Source organism: Colobus angolensis, unplaced genomic scaffold (assembly GCF_000951035.1).
Source record: "Colobus angolensis palliatus isolate OR3802 unplaced genomic scaffold, Cang.pa_1.0 Scaffold67, whole genome shotgun sequence".
NCBI classification, from domain to species: Eukaryota; Metazoa; Chordata; class Mammalia; order Primates; family Cercopithecidae; genus Colobus; species Colobus angolensis.
In genome coordinates, this window is record NW_012120376.1 from 6120289 (window position 1) to 6133099 (window position 12811).

The 12811-nt window shown below is 49.7% G+C and overlaps 3 protein-coding genes across 7 annotated transcripts in view; 1 reads left to right on the forward strand and 2 right to left on the reverse strand.

The window, feature by feature from the left end:
• Positions 1-2008, reverse strand: part of MBD6 (methyl-CpG binding domain protein 6) — a 9565-nt gene extending 7557 nt beyond the window's left edge. Inside the window, exon 1 of the mRNA XM_011926018.1 lies at positions 1921-2008. The gene's annotated coding sequence lies outside the window, so the exon portion shown is untranslated. The remainder of the gene's footprint in view (positions 1-1920) is intronic.
• Positions 2009-2146: 138 nt separating this feature from the next.
• Positions 2147-6553, forward strand: DDIT3 (DNA-damage-inducible transcript 3). 5 transcript variants are annotated; one of them, XM_011926024.1, is made up of 4 exons: positions 2147-2246; positions 4876-4923; positions 5716-5871; positions 5960-6553. In XM_011926024.1, the coding sequence occupies exons 3-4, from the start codon at positions 5734-5736 to the stop codon at positions 6329-6331; spliced, it is 510 nt and encodes a 169-aa protein (XP_011781414.1). In that variant the 5' UTR covers positions 2147-2246; positions 4876-4923; positions 5716-5733; the 3' UTR covers positions 6332-6553. The 5 variants fall into 5 exon arrangements, with proteins under 5 accessions (XP_011781414.1, XP_011781413.1, XP_011781412.1 ...); XM_011926023.1 differs by having other exon boundaries at positions 5545-5871; positions 5960-6551; XM_011926022.1 differs by having other exon boundaries at positions 5621-5871; positions 5960-6551.
• MARS (methionyl-tRNA synthetase) overlaps positions 5588-12811 on the reverse strand; it is a 35294-nt gene continuing 28070 nt past the window's right edge. The window contains exons 13-23 of the mRNA XM_011926020.1: positions 11539-11709; positions 11306-11401; positions 11056-11173; positions 10447-10660; positions 8278-8409; positions 8078-8182; positions 7800-7986; positions 7149-7220; positions 6805-6897; positions 6577-6706; positions 5588-5857 (exon numbers count right to left, since the gene is read on the reverse strand). Coding sequence (XP_011781410.1) covers positions 5844-5857; positions 6577-6706; positions 6805-6897; positions 7149-7220; positions 7800-7986; positions 8078-8182; positions 8278-8409; positions 10447-10660; positions 11056-11173; positions 11306-11401; positions 11539-11709 — 1332 coding nt within the window. The 3' untranslated portion in view covers positions 5588-5843. The remainder of the gene's footprint in view (positions 5858-6576; positions 6707-6804; positions 6898-7148; positions 7221-7799; positions 7987-8077; positions 8183-8277; positions 8410-10446; positions 10661-11055; positions 11174-11305; positions 11402-11538; positions 11710-12811) is intronic.

Below are 12811 nucleotides of genomic sequence, written 5' to 3' on the forward strand. Positions count from 1 at the left end.
CCCCGCCCAGCGGACAGCGACGAGCCAACTGGAGGGGCCGCAGTGCGCATGCGGGAGCGCGCCTACCCCTCCCCCACAACCCCCCATTAATCCCCAAGAGAACAAACACCCCACGCGGCCCCCCTCCCTCCGCGGAAGGATCTGCGCCTCTTCCCAGGCCACTGGTGGCCAATCCCAGCCCTCCTCGGGGAGGGGCCCCTTCCAAAGCCACAGTCTGTTGCGGGAGCCAGGAATGCCAGGTCCGGGAGGGGCCAGGCCCGAAAGATGAAAGTCGCGACTTGCCCTGCCCCGCCCCAAAGGCTTCCCGGGTAGTGTGCTGAGACTTGACCCGCCTCTCCAGGTCAACATGTCACAACACGACCTCGGCCTGTCAAGTCACATGACCTCTGCCTGTCACTGACAACCTGGTCTGTCTTTAGGCCAGGAGAGACCATCTGGTCCACCCCCCACACCACCCCCATTTTCAGAGGGGAAATGGAGGTGTGGAGCAACGGAGCAGCCTAACCAAAGACCTGTCACAGACACACCACTACAGTCACAACCGGCCTTGTGACAGTTTCTACTTAAACTCTGGCTGCCCCCATGAGGGTATGACAGGATATGTAACAGGCCACCACATGGCCTCTGTTTTTAAGGCACAAGAAAAATACTTTGCATTCTGCGTGGTGCGTTTTACTTTTGTTCAAGTTGCCTCCAAGTTCATGGTTCTCATTTTACAACTCTTTAATTTACAAACAAGGACGGTAAGATCCCTTGGTAAGTGAGGGGGAGTTGAGGCTAAAATCGCGGCTCCGGTCTCCCCAGTCCAGGGCGGTCCTGCGCTGAAGTGCACTTACACGTCCCAGGATTAGACTCCGCTGTAAATCTCGACCCGAACACCTAGGAGGCAGGCCTGTGCCGCGCTCCTCACAGCAGGGAGTCACAGGACTTGCTGTCTGGTACAGCAAGAGAGGGTCTTGGTCTTGGAGAAAGCCGTAAGAGTACAGTGGGGGAAAATAGGTGGCCAAACAATCGGGTCCACTGGGTAAAACACATGACTTCTGGCAGGCTGAGGGCTTAGCAACTCCAAGGTAAAAGTCAAGGGCGCTGTTGTGAGAGAAGCGGAAAATGACTACCAAGGGATTCCAGTACCTAGGCCCCTTCTGGGAGATTTACGGGGCTAGACCACCCCCGTTTTTTTATTTGTTTTTCGTTTTCGGTGAAACGTAGTCTCGCTCTGTCACCCAGGCTGGAGTGCAGTGGCGCAATCTCGGTCACTGCAACATACGCCTCCAGGGTTCAAGCGATTCTCCTGCCTCAGCCTCCAGCGTAGCCTGAGGATTACAGGCGCGCATCACCACACCCGGCTAATTTTTGTACTTTTAGTAGAGACGGGGGTTTCACCATGTTGGTCAGGCTGATCTCGAACTCCTGACCTCAAATGATCCGCTCTCCTCAGCCTCCCAAAGTGCTGGGATTACAGGCATGAGTCACCGAGCCCGGAGAGACCTCTTTAAGAAGACTGGAGATGTCGACAATCCCAGTGGATGGATACCAACTTTCAAAGGAAAAGTTCAAAAGGCCTATGTGCCCATTAGCTGGGAGGGGCCAAGGAAAATGGGAGTCCCTTATAGTGGAGGTAAAACGGCGGCTAAAGCTAGGTGGGCGGAACAGCACCTTCTGGGGGAGACAAGCCGCAAAGAGACTCCGCACTACCGACTAAGGACGGCCAACGCTGATAGCCGTTGGGGCCGTTGGGCGCCGGGAGCTGGCGCCCCGCCCTCTCTCCTTTTCCCCCACCCTCCGCACCTCCCACCACCCTCGTAGTCCCCGGCGCGTGCGCGTGCAGACACCGGTTGCCAAACATTGCATCATCCCCGCCCCCCTTTTCTCCCCTCCCCCCGCTACACTCCCCTCCGCGCGCGCGCATGACTCACCCACCGCCTCCGTGAAGCCTCGTGACCCAAAGCCACTTCCGGGTCCGACACTACGTCGACCCCCTAGCGAGAGGGAGCGACGGGGGCGGTGCTGCGGAGCTCCTGAGTGGCGGATACGAGGGATGAGGCGGGGCCAATGCCGGCGTGCCACTTTCTGATTGGTAGGTTTTAGGGTCCCGCCTCTGAGAGGAGGGCAAGGCCATGGTAAAAGATAACAGCTAGGCGCTCCCGAGGTCAGAGGCTTAAGTCTAAGGCACTGAGTGTATAATGTTGAAGATGAGCGGGTGGCAGCGACAGAGCCAAAATCAGAGCTGGAACCTGAGGAGAGAGGCGAGTACTGACTCCCATCTGCCCTTTACCCTCCCGTCTCCTCAGAGTTGGGGCGTCCGCTCTTTAGGACTGGCCTTACTCCTCCACAGTGAAGTCAGGGACCGTCCGAGAGAGCAATGGGGAGAGTCTCTTATTCTGGGGTGGTGCATACAAACCCCTATTGCTTCGGACGACAGCGTCTCTCCACCCCTGCCCGGAGTCGGAGCATGGGCCCTGCTCTGTGCTGCTGGGCAAAGGGACCTCGGCTGCCCTAGGGAAATTCATTCTGTCCCGTAGCCAACTTCAGGCCACCTCGTCAGGCCTGTCCGGGGGGAGGCAGCAGGACACACCCCCGCTCTAAGACTGGGTTACCATCGCTCAAGCCGTTTCCGCCCGTTCGCCACCATAGGCCTTCTCCCTACCCTACCCCCAATCCTGTCTCAGTCTCAGCGTCTCTGGTGTCAGCATGGCCACCTCGGTAGCTGGGGCTACTGGACCCTGCAGGGCTGATAGGGGAACCTTGACACAAGCCTTTGGGAGGGGTGCCGATGGACAGGGAGCGGTGTGTTTTCCCTTTGCCGTTAGAGGGAAAGGTCTCTGGGCCTCCCGCACAAGAGAGCAGCCTGGATCTCTTAAGTGTAGGAGGCCATTTGGGGTCTCCCTAGGGTATTGTCCTTCCCTCGGGATTAGTCCCTGCCTCTTTAACCAGGTCCTGTCTCCCAGCTAATCTCTGTGTAACCATTGCATCAGGCCAGCCCCCTGTTTGGCTCTGCAGCTTTCTGACCTGAGGCTTCACTGCTGATGAAAGCCAAGTCCCACACACTGGAAGGCAAGGGAGGGTTCCCCAGGGAGGACAGCCCTGCAGAGAAATATTTCGGGCAATATTGCATCTCCAGTCCCTAGGGATCGGCAGCTGCCACTCTGCGTGTGCCCCTTCCCTATAAGAAAGATAGGGGGGGAATTCATTCATTCTTAACAAATACGTAATGAGGACCTACTGTGTGCCAAACAGTTTGGGGCTCAGGGAACATCCGTGAGCAAGAGGAAAAAATAATCTCAGTGGGAGGCCTACAGTAAACAAAATATAAGTGCCATGGAGAAAGCTAAAGCAGAGAAAGGAATGGAGAATGTTCAGGATGGAGGTTACTGTGTTACATCAGGTGGTCAGGAATTACCTTAGGTAATTCCTCTGCTCAAAACCCTCCAGTGACTTCCATGATATGAATTAGGAAGTCATTGGAGGGTTTTGAGCAGAGGAATGACCTGTTTTAAAAGGTTCACTCAGGCTGCTGTATGGTGAATAGACTTACGGAGGGGTGGCAAGAGAAGAAATGGGAAGACCTTCTGCAATCAGGAAGTTTCTGCAGTAATTGAGAGATGGTGGTGAATTGATCTAGATTGGAAAGAATGGAATTAGAAGTGTTTAGATTCTTCTAAGCAAAGTTTTTAAAACTCATTTTTAAAGAATGAGTTAAGGGCTGGGCATGGTGGCTCATGCCTGTAATCCCAGCACTTTGGGAGAACAGAGTGGATCACACGAGGAGTTCAGGAGTTCAAGACCAGCCTGGCCAACATGGTGAAACCCCATCTTTACTAAAAATACAAAAATTAGCCAGGCATGGTAGTGCATGCCTGTAATCCCAGCTACTCAGGAGGCTGAGGCAGGAGAACCGCTTGAACCCAGGAGGCGAAGGTTGCAGAGCCAAGATTGCGCCACTGCCCTCCAGCCTGGGCAAAAAGAGTGAGACCCGTCTCAAAAAAAAAAAAAAAAAAGAGTTAAAATTTGCTAGTAGTTTGGATTCCAGGGTGTGAGAGAAGAGGAATGAAGGATGATACCAAGGTTTTTAGCTTAAGCAACTAGAGTTGTCATCTGAGATGGAGATGACCTTGGAAGGGAAAAATCAACAAGTTTGCACAGTCTTAGGTGCCTATTAGACATTGAAAAAGAAATGGCAAGTAGGCAGTAGACAGCAGAGTCAGAAGTTCTGGAAGAGGTCCAGACTGGAAATGTACATTTGGAGGATGTCAGTGTGGAAATGGAGTTAGGAAAATGCTACGATTTGTTCCCTTCCCTGTAGTTTAGTCTTTACCCTGGTAGGTTTAAGGCCTGCCTTGAATTTAGAGAAAGCTGAGTTGGCCAGAACTTTGCTATTATGTAACCAGGATTACAAATGTCAGCAACTAAAAATAAAAAAAGTCAGGCCCTCTTCTGCCCTTGGAAATGGCTACAGGGACCAAGTATGCATACCCTACGAGACCAGAAGTAAGGACGGACCAGTAGGAGGCTGGAGATAAAAGAAAAATAAGGGCGCAGCACGGTGGCTCACGCCTATAATCCCAGCACTTTGGGAGGCGAGTGGATCACGAGGTCAAGAGATGGAGACTATCCTGGCCAACACAGTGAAACCCCATCTCTACTAAAAACACAAAAATTAGCAGGGCGCGGTGGCGTGCACCTGTAGTCCCAGCTACTTGGGAGGTTGAGGCAGAAGAATCACTTGAACCCTGGAGGCAGAGGTTGCAGTGAGCCGAGATTGCGCCACTGCACTCCAGCCTGGCAACAGAGCGAGACTCTGTCTCAAAAGAAAAGAAAAATAAGTTGCCTTTCCCCCTTCCAAAAATGGCTAACATTTCTCTTTGTTGCCCACAGTGTTCAAGAAGGAAGTGTATCTTCATACATCACCACACCTGAAAGCAGGTAAACTTAACCTACCCTTTCCCAAAACCAAGTCCTAAGAGATGCTGCTTAGCCTCCTTTTGCTGAGACCCTAAGAGATTATGAAAAGACCTAGAGAAGGTGGGAGAGGAGGGTTTGAATCTGAGCAAGCTTTTGCTATCAGGCTGTCTATTCTTCTGGCTTGCTCCTACAAGGTGAGCAAACCACTTTTCTTAAAGAATGTCCTAATGGAAGGATGGTCCTCAAAGAAAGCCCCAACAAAGACAACTGGTTTGCCTTACCAGTTTTCAGTCCCCATCAGGGTTAAACTTTCACTAGTCTTCAGTCCCACTTGCGAACTCTATTGATAGTTTCCAGGAGCAATTACCAGGTCATTTGTGCTCCCTTCTCCTGTGTGGGGAGCTCAGACAAATAGTCCTTCAGCTCAGCCTAACCTTGATGGGGACTGAGGAATGACTAGTCCTCCAGATCCCCTAAGCATGGATATCCAGGCACTTTGCTTCTTCAAGTCCTGGGCAAAAGTAAGGAGGGAATATTAATATAGACTAGGGGTTGATAAATTTTAAAGGGCAGGATAATAAATATTTTAGATGTTAAGAGCCCTATAGTCTCTAGTGTGACTCTTCATCTCTGCCACTGTAGCACCAAAGCAGCCATAAACAATATGTAAATAAACAGATGTGGCTGTATTCCAATACAACTTTACCTACAAAAACAGGCATCAGACCAGCTTGCCAACCTGTGGCATAGACTGTTTGCTACATGGAGCTTGTTCCAGCCACTCCCCATTACCCTGCAAATGTGCTTTTCCAGACGGATCCAACTGCAGAGATGGCAGCTGAGTCATTGCCTTTCTCCTTCGGGACACTGTCCAGCTGGGAGCTGGAAGCCTGGTATGAGGACCTGCAAGAGGTCCTGTCTTCAGATGAAAATGGGGGTACCTATGTCTCACCTCCTGGAAATGAAGAGGTAAGAATGCTAGGCCTAAAGCTAACGGGGGATGTTACCTTTTCCTTCTCAATTAATATCTACGTTCCCTTTCCTCATTTCCTTGAAGGAAGAATCAAAAACCTTTACCACTCTTGACCCTGCTTCGCTGGCTTGGCTGACTGAGGAGGAGCCAGAACCAGCAGAGGTCACAAGCACCTCCCAGAGCCCTCGCTCTCCAGATTCCAGTCAGAGCTCCCTGGCTCAGGAGGAAGAGGAGGAAGACCAAGGGAGAACCAGGAAACGGAAACAGAGTGGCCATTCCCCAGCCCGGGCTGGAAAGCAGCGCATGAAGGAGAAAGAACAGGAGAATGAAAGGAAAGTGGCACAGCTAGCTGAAGAGAATGAACGGCTCAAGCAGGAAATCGAGCGCCTGACCAGGGAAGTAGAGGCGACTCGTCGAGCTCTGATCGACCGAATGGTGAATCTGCACCAAGCATGAACAATTGGGAGCATCAGTCCTCCACTCGGGCCACACTACCCACCTTTCCCAGAAGTGGCTACTGACCACCCTCTCACTAGTGCCAATGATGTGACCCCCAATCCCACACATTCAGGGGGAAGACTTGGAGTAGACAAAAGGAAAGGGTCTCAGCTTGTATATAGAGATTGTACATTTATTTATTACTGTCCCTATCTATTAAAGTGACTTTCTATGAGCCAAGGTCTTTTACTTTTTCTTCTTGCCTTTAGGGGCTTCAGGGGGTTTCCCCTCAGCTACAGCCAACTGTTTCTTTAGATCCAAGAGTTTCGCCACCTCCGCAGCAACCTGGTTCTTGTCTGCCTTTTGTGCTTTCAGTTCTCGGACAATGTTGCCCTAAGATAAAGGGGGGTGGGAAGGGTAACAGTGAGGCAAGAAAAAGATCTATTTAGGATTCAGCTTGTCCAGTCTCCCACAGGGCTTAAGCTTCATACTTGTTTTGTCACTTCATCCATCAGCGCTTGTATCTGCTGTGGCCCGGCTGTTGTAACAGTCTCTATAACTGCTGGCTTTGGGGACGTTTTTGCCTGGAGGACAACAACAAAGTTATCACCAGCAACCATAAATATCCCCTAACCTCCAGTTTTATACAGCATCTCAGAGGGAAAGTGATTACCTTTAAGTCGAAGGTCTCTTCTAGCTAAGACAGGAAAGAAAAACTAAGTGAGGAAGCAGCAGGGCCAAAAGATAGAGTGATGGGTGAGGACTACTTAGGGAAATTAAGGGAGTGATGCTGTGGCTGTTGTGAAGCGAGGGCACAGCCTTTAGCTTTTCTCACCTGGCCCCCTCCAAAGCGCTGCCTTAAACTTTCAATCTGGTCATTTTCCAATTTTTGGAACAAGGGACTGACCTGTAAAAAAAAAGTTCCAGAAACATCTGCTGATTAGATAACAGACTCTACCAGACTATACAGATGACCTCTCCAACCCCAATCTCTGATATGTTTTAGAAAGAATGAGCATAACACTGAGCTAATATCTGCTGATTTTAGGAAATCGGCGGTAGCTTTCCCTATGAAACCCCAAATAATTTATAGGGTCAAAGATTCTTTAAGTGCTCTAAGGATGCTAGGCTGATCCAGAAGTTTAGCGATGTACTTACTTTTTCATTTTGTGTCAAAGAGGAAATGGCTATTTCCTCTTTTTCACTGCCCACTATCTGCTAGTATTGTGGAGACTAGGTGACCAGTGTTTCTGCAAATATCTGTTTACCAGTTAGTTTTGTGTGCCAGGTTCTGGTTTCTGGCATGAAGAACAATGAGGATGTACAGATAATTCTGGACTTGTGAATGACTACCAAAGACTTTATATCAGAAACTTGAGTCCCATGACCAAAGTAACACTGGAGAGATGTTAGGTCTTCTCTCACCCACTCCAAAAGCTGCATAGCAAAAGTATCAATTTTAAGACAGGCTGGCTCTTCCACCTACTGTGCCAATCTGGTGTCCTGCTGGTAAGGTACACAGGAAGTTTGTCAGCAGGATACTGCAGGCTGGAGGTGGGAGCTGCAGCTGGGCCTGGATTGTGGCACTAACCGTGGGCATGTAAGGCTGAAGCATGACAGAGAGCAAGGCAGCTATATTTACTGCCAAGCCAGTCACTGTGCCTGCCCGTTGCCTGAGGAAGAAGAGATATTAGTCAAGACTTCCAGGAGGATACAGCTTACAAGCCACTTTATTCCTTTAGCCAACCCTCCCCGCTTACCTACCTGTCAGCCTCACTGCCTTTAATCCGCTTCCAGGGCTCATTCACCTGAATGTATTGGTTGCCATGTCGAGATATGGTGAGGATACTGCGCAAGGCATCCCGGATCCTGGGAAGGGAGGAAGCAGGCCAAGGTGTAATGTCCTACAGGGACCCATACAAGGCTCTCAACATGCCAGCAGATGACACAGAGATGTCACTTACCGAACCTTCTCAAGCAGCTGGTGATAGTGCTGGAGCTCCAGGGTGACATGCGCCAGTAGGCGCTGATCATCAGGGGTGAGCACCATCTCAGGCACATAGCCCCCAAAGAACTTAGACACAAACATCCCAGCTCTTGGTTGGGAGTAGGAAAGGAGAAGTGGAAAAAAGAGAGGAAGTTATTATCCAGTCTCCTCCTTAGAATTTGACCCCATTTCCACAACTGTACATTCTCTCAGGATTCCCGCCTAGAACAGGTAACTCCTGGCTCCCTCAAGCCAGTAGACAAGGCTTAACAAATTAATTATTTACTCTCTCTCCCCTAAGAATCTGACTCTGCACATAAAAAAAACCTGATTAAGTTAAACAACTCTATTTCTTATTTTTAAGAAGTCATTACTCGGCCGGGCGCGGTGGCTCACGCCTGTAATCCCAGCACTTTGGGAGGCCGAGACGGGCGGATCACGAGGTCAGGAGATCGAGACCATCCTGACTATCACGGTGAAACCCCGTCTCTACTAAAAATACAAAAACTAGCCGGGCGAGGTGGCGGGCGCCTGTAGTCCCAGCTACTCGGGAGGCTGAGGCAGGAGAATGGCGTAAACCCAGGAGGCGGAGCTTGCAGTGAGCTGAGATCCGGCCACTGCACTCCAGTCCGGGCGACAGAGCGAGACTCTGCCTCAAAAAAAAAAAAAAAAAAAGAAGTCATTACTCAAAATGACCAAGCCGAAATATGTGTTAATTGCTATCAAACAAATACTCTAGGTAAGGACTTTTTTTTTTTTTTTTTTTTTTGAGGAGTCTCGCTCTGTTGCCCAGGCTGGAGCACAGTGGCATGATCTTGGCTCACTGCAATCTGCCTCCAGGGTTCAGGTGATTCTCCTGCCTCAGCCTCCCAAGTAGCTGGGATTACAGATGTGCGCCACCATGCTCAGCTAATTTTTGTATTTTCAGTGGAGATGGGGTTTCACCAGGTTGGCCAGGCTGGTCTCGAACTCCTGTAGGTAACGACTATTTATTAAATGTGGTTAATGACCAAACCTGAGAGTGAGTAGCAGGACTGACCTATAAGGGTCCAGGGTTCAGAGAGCGTGACTAAAGAATCCTAAGCTACGGAGGATACTGCTTTAGATTGCAGAAGAGCTGAGATAGGCACCAATGATAGAATGTGAGCCTAAGGTAACAAAAACTCTGAGTACAGCAGAAGCTTTTTTTTTTATTTTGAGACAGGATCTCCCTCTATTGCCAAGGCTGGAGTGCAGGGGTACAAGCACTGCTCCACTGCAGCCTCAATCTCCCAAGCTCAAGAGACTATCCTGTCTCAGCATCCTGAGTGGCTGGGACTACAGGTGTGCGCCACCACGCCTGGCTGATTATTTTTGTAGAAATGGGAGACTCATTTTTTTTGTTTTGTTTTGAGACGGAGTCTCGCTCAGTCGCCCAGGCTTGAGTGCAGTGGCGCGACCTCGGCTCACTGCAAGCTCCGCCTCCTGGGTTCACGCCATTCTCCTGCCTCAGCCTCCCGAGTAGCTGAGACTACAAGTGCTCGCCGCCATGCCCGGCTAATTTTTTGCATTTTTAGTAGAGACGGGGTTTCACTGTTAGCCAGGATGGTCTCGATCTCCTGACCTCGTGATCCGCCCGCCTCGGCCTCCCAAAGTGCTGGGATTACAGGCGTGAGCCACCGCACCGGGCCGGGAGACTCATTATGTCGGTCAGGCAAGTCCTGGCCTCAAGTGATCCTCCTGCCTTGGCCTCCCAAAGTGCTGGGATTACAGACGTAAGGCACCATGCCCAGCCCACAGAAGCCTCCTACCCCGACACCAAAATAACCCCTTTCTTCAGCCAAACTTTTCAATGATCTGCAGGTGAACTATTTTGCTAGGAGAGAATACATCTTCAATTCTACAAAGAACAGTAATAAGAACACAATTTACAAAAACCCACTTTATAACCAACTTTGCTAAATCACATCTCTATAGCTAACTGTTCCATCAAGCATACATAGCCTCGTATGTGCTAGGAATAGGTCCCAATTAATAGAAATCAACTTTCCACACTGTCCTCACAGTCTCCTGCCCATTTTCTAGTTCTCGCCACATTCCCATCTCCTGAGGGAAAATGAGCTCCACCCCAGCTCACTGCTAACTCTGACCCCTTACCAATTCCCACCTGTTGATGAAGTTGCCCAGGTTGTTAAGCAGCTCAGAATTATTCTTCAGCAGCAGGTCTGTCCAGGAGAAAGCACTGTCCTGGCCCTCAGGCCGAATGTACAGCAGATAGAAGCGCCAGATGTCGGCAGGGATCCCCGTGTCCTGGGCCATGTCCCCAAACACTCCCACACCCCGGCTCTTAGAGAATTTCCCATCCTCATAGTTCAGGTACTCTGGACAGAGGAGAATGAGAACCATCTGCTCAAATCACATCCTTCCCCTCTCTAGCCCACTAACTCTTCCTTCTTTCCTCTTTCTACCTCAAATATGGTTGTCTAGCAACATTTCTCCTTAAGGGGCTGGTATGCTCAGATTTTGGGAATCCCTTCCTATCCATTCTGGCCCTTTTTTGTCTTTGCTTGTATCTACTACAGAGTTTTAGCTTTGGATTTTTGCTTTCTTCAGGTTCTTGTTTCATTTCTCTAGGTTGAGTTCTCATTTTAATTATTTCCTATTTCATCTCAACTCCTAACTCAAGACAGCAGCTCTCTAAGATCTTTTTCCAAGTACTGCCTCAACCCTCATTTCCTATGAACACCCCCCATCAGTAGTCTTCCAGGGTACTTACCTGTAGCAATGAGGTGGCTGACCAAGGTATAGTTATCCTCAGCTCCTAGGGCTGAGCAAGGAAAGACTATGCCATGGAAAGGGACATTGTCTTTGGCCATGAACTGATATAGGTCCACCTAAGGGAATGTAGTTAGGAGAGATTTCCTGAGACCTTCTTCAAAGGCCCAAGGAAGACCGGACACCCAACCCTAACACCCACACCCTACCGCCTACCCTCCCCATGCACAGCCTAACCAAGAACTGCTCACTTGCTCTGGGTTCTTCCACCATCTCTCCCACTGGTCTGTGTAGTTGGCTGTGATGGACAAATAGCCAATAGTGGCATCAAACCAGACATAGAATACCTGGAGGTCAGGAGGAGGTAAACATGTTAGGGACCAATCCAAAGTCTCAAACTGAAACAAGACAATCAGCAATCTATTCTGCTAGCCCAGGGTCTCAACACCAAAGCTGAATGATATGAATAAAAAACGGTTTTTACCTTGTCTTCAAAACCTTCTAAGGGTACAGGGGTTCCCCATTTGAGGTCTCGGGTTATGCAGCGTGGCTTGAGGCCATCCCGAAGCCAAGAGCGGGTGATAAACCGGGCATTGGGAGTCCAGTCACTGCCAGGCAATGTCCTCCCCAACCACTCCTCCAGTCGCTTCTCCAACTGAGATAACGGAGAAAGACAAGAGGGTTGATTTAGGAAAGTCTCGTATATGGTTAGCATAAGGATAAACACATACAACCTTTTTGGAGCACAATTTGGCAATATATAACTTTTTTTTTGGAGACAGAATCTAGTTCTGTCGCCCAGACTGGAGTGCAGTGGTGCAATCACAGCTCACTGCAGCCTAAACCTCCTGAGCTCAAGCAATCCTACCTCATCCTCCCCAGTAGCTGGGACCACAGGTGCACACCACCATGTCAGACTAATTTTTGTAACTGTTGTAGAAACAGGGTTTTGCCACATTGCCCAGGCTGGTCTTGAACTCCTGAACTCAAGCAATCTGCCCACCTCAGCCTCCAAAGGGGCTGGGACTACAGTTGTGAGCCACCATGCCCAGTCTTAACTAGATTTTTAACACACAGCCAGTGGCTTGCACCTGTAATCCCAGCTACTCTGAAGGCTGATGCAGGAGGATCACTTGAACACGGGAGTTCATGACCATCCTGGGCAACACAGCAAAATCCTGTCCTTTGGGAGGACAGGATTTTTTTTATTTTTAAAAATTTTTTTATTTTTAAAAATATGGAACACTTCACAAGTTTGCATGTTATTCTTGTGCAGAGAACGTGCTAATCTGCTCCATATCAGGGTCTCACTGTCACCCAGGCTGGAGTACAGTGGCACATCATGGCTCACGGCAGCCTCAACCTTCCGAGCTTAAGTGATCCTTCCACCTCAGCCTCGAGTAGCTGGCACGACAGGCACGTGCCACCACACCTGGTTAATTTTTGTATTTTTAGTAGAGATGGGTTTCACTAAGTTGCCCACCCTGGTCTCAAACTCCTGGGCTCAAGCAATTCTCCCGCCTCAGCCTCCCAAAGTGTTGGAAGTTGGAATTACAGGCATAAGCCACAGTGCCCAACCAATTTTTTCTTTTTTTTAATAGAGACAGGGTCTTGCTTTGTTGCCCAGGCTATTCTTGAACTCCTGGCTTCCAGCGATCCTCCTGCCTCAGCCTCCCAAAAGTGCTGGAATTATAGGCATGAACCACCATGGCCAGCCGAGGAAGTGCAAAACAGAAAAAAAAAAAATTTTTTTTTTT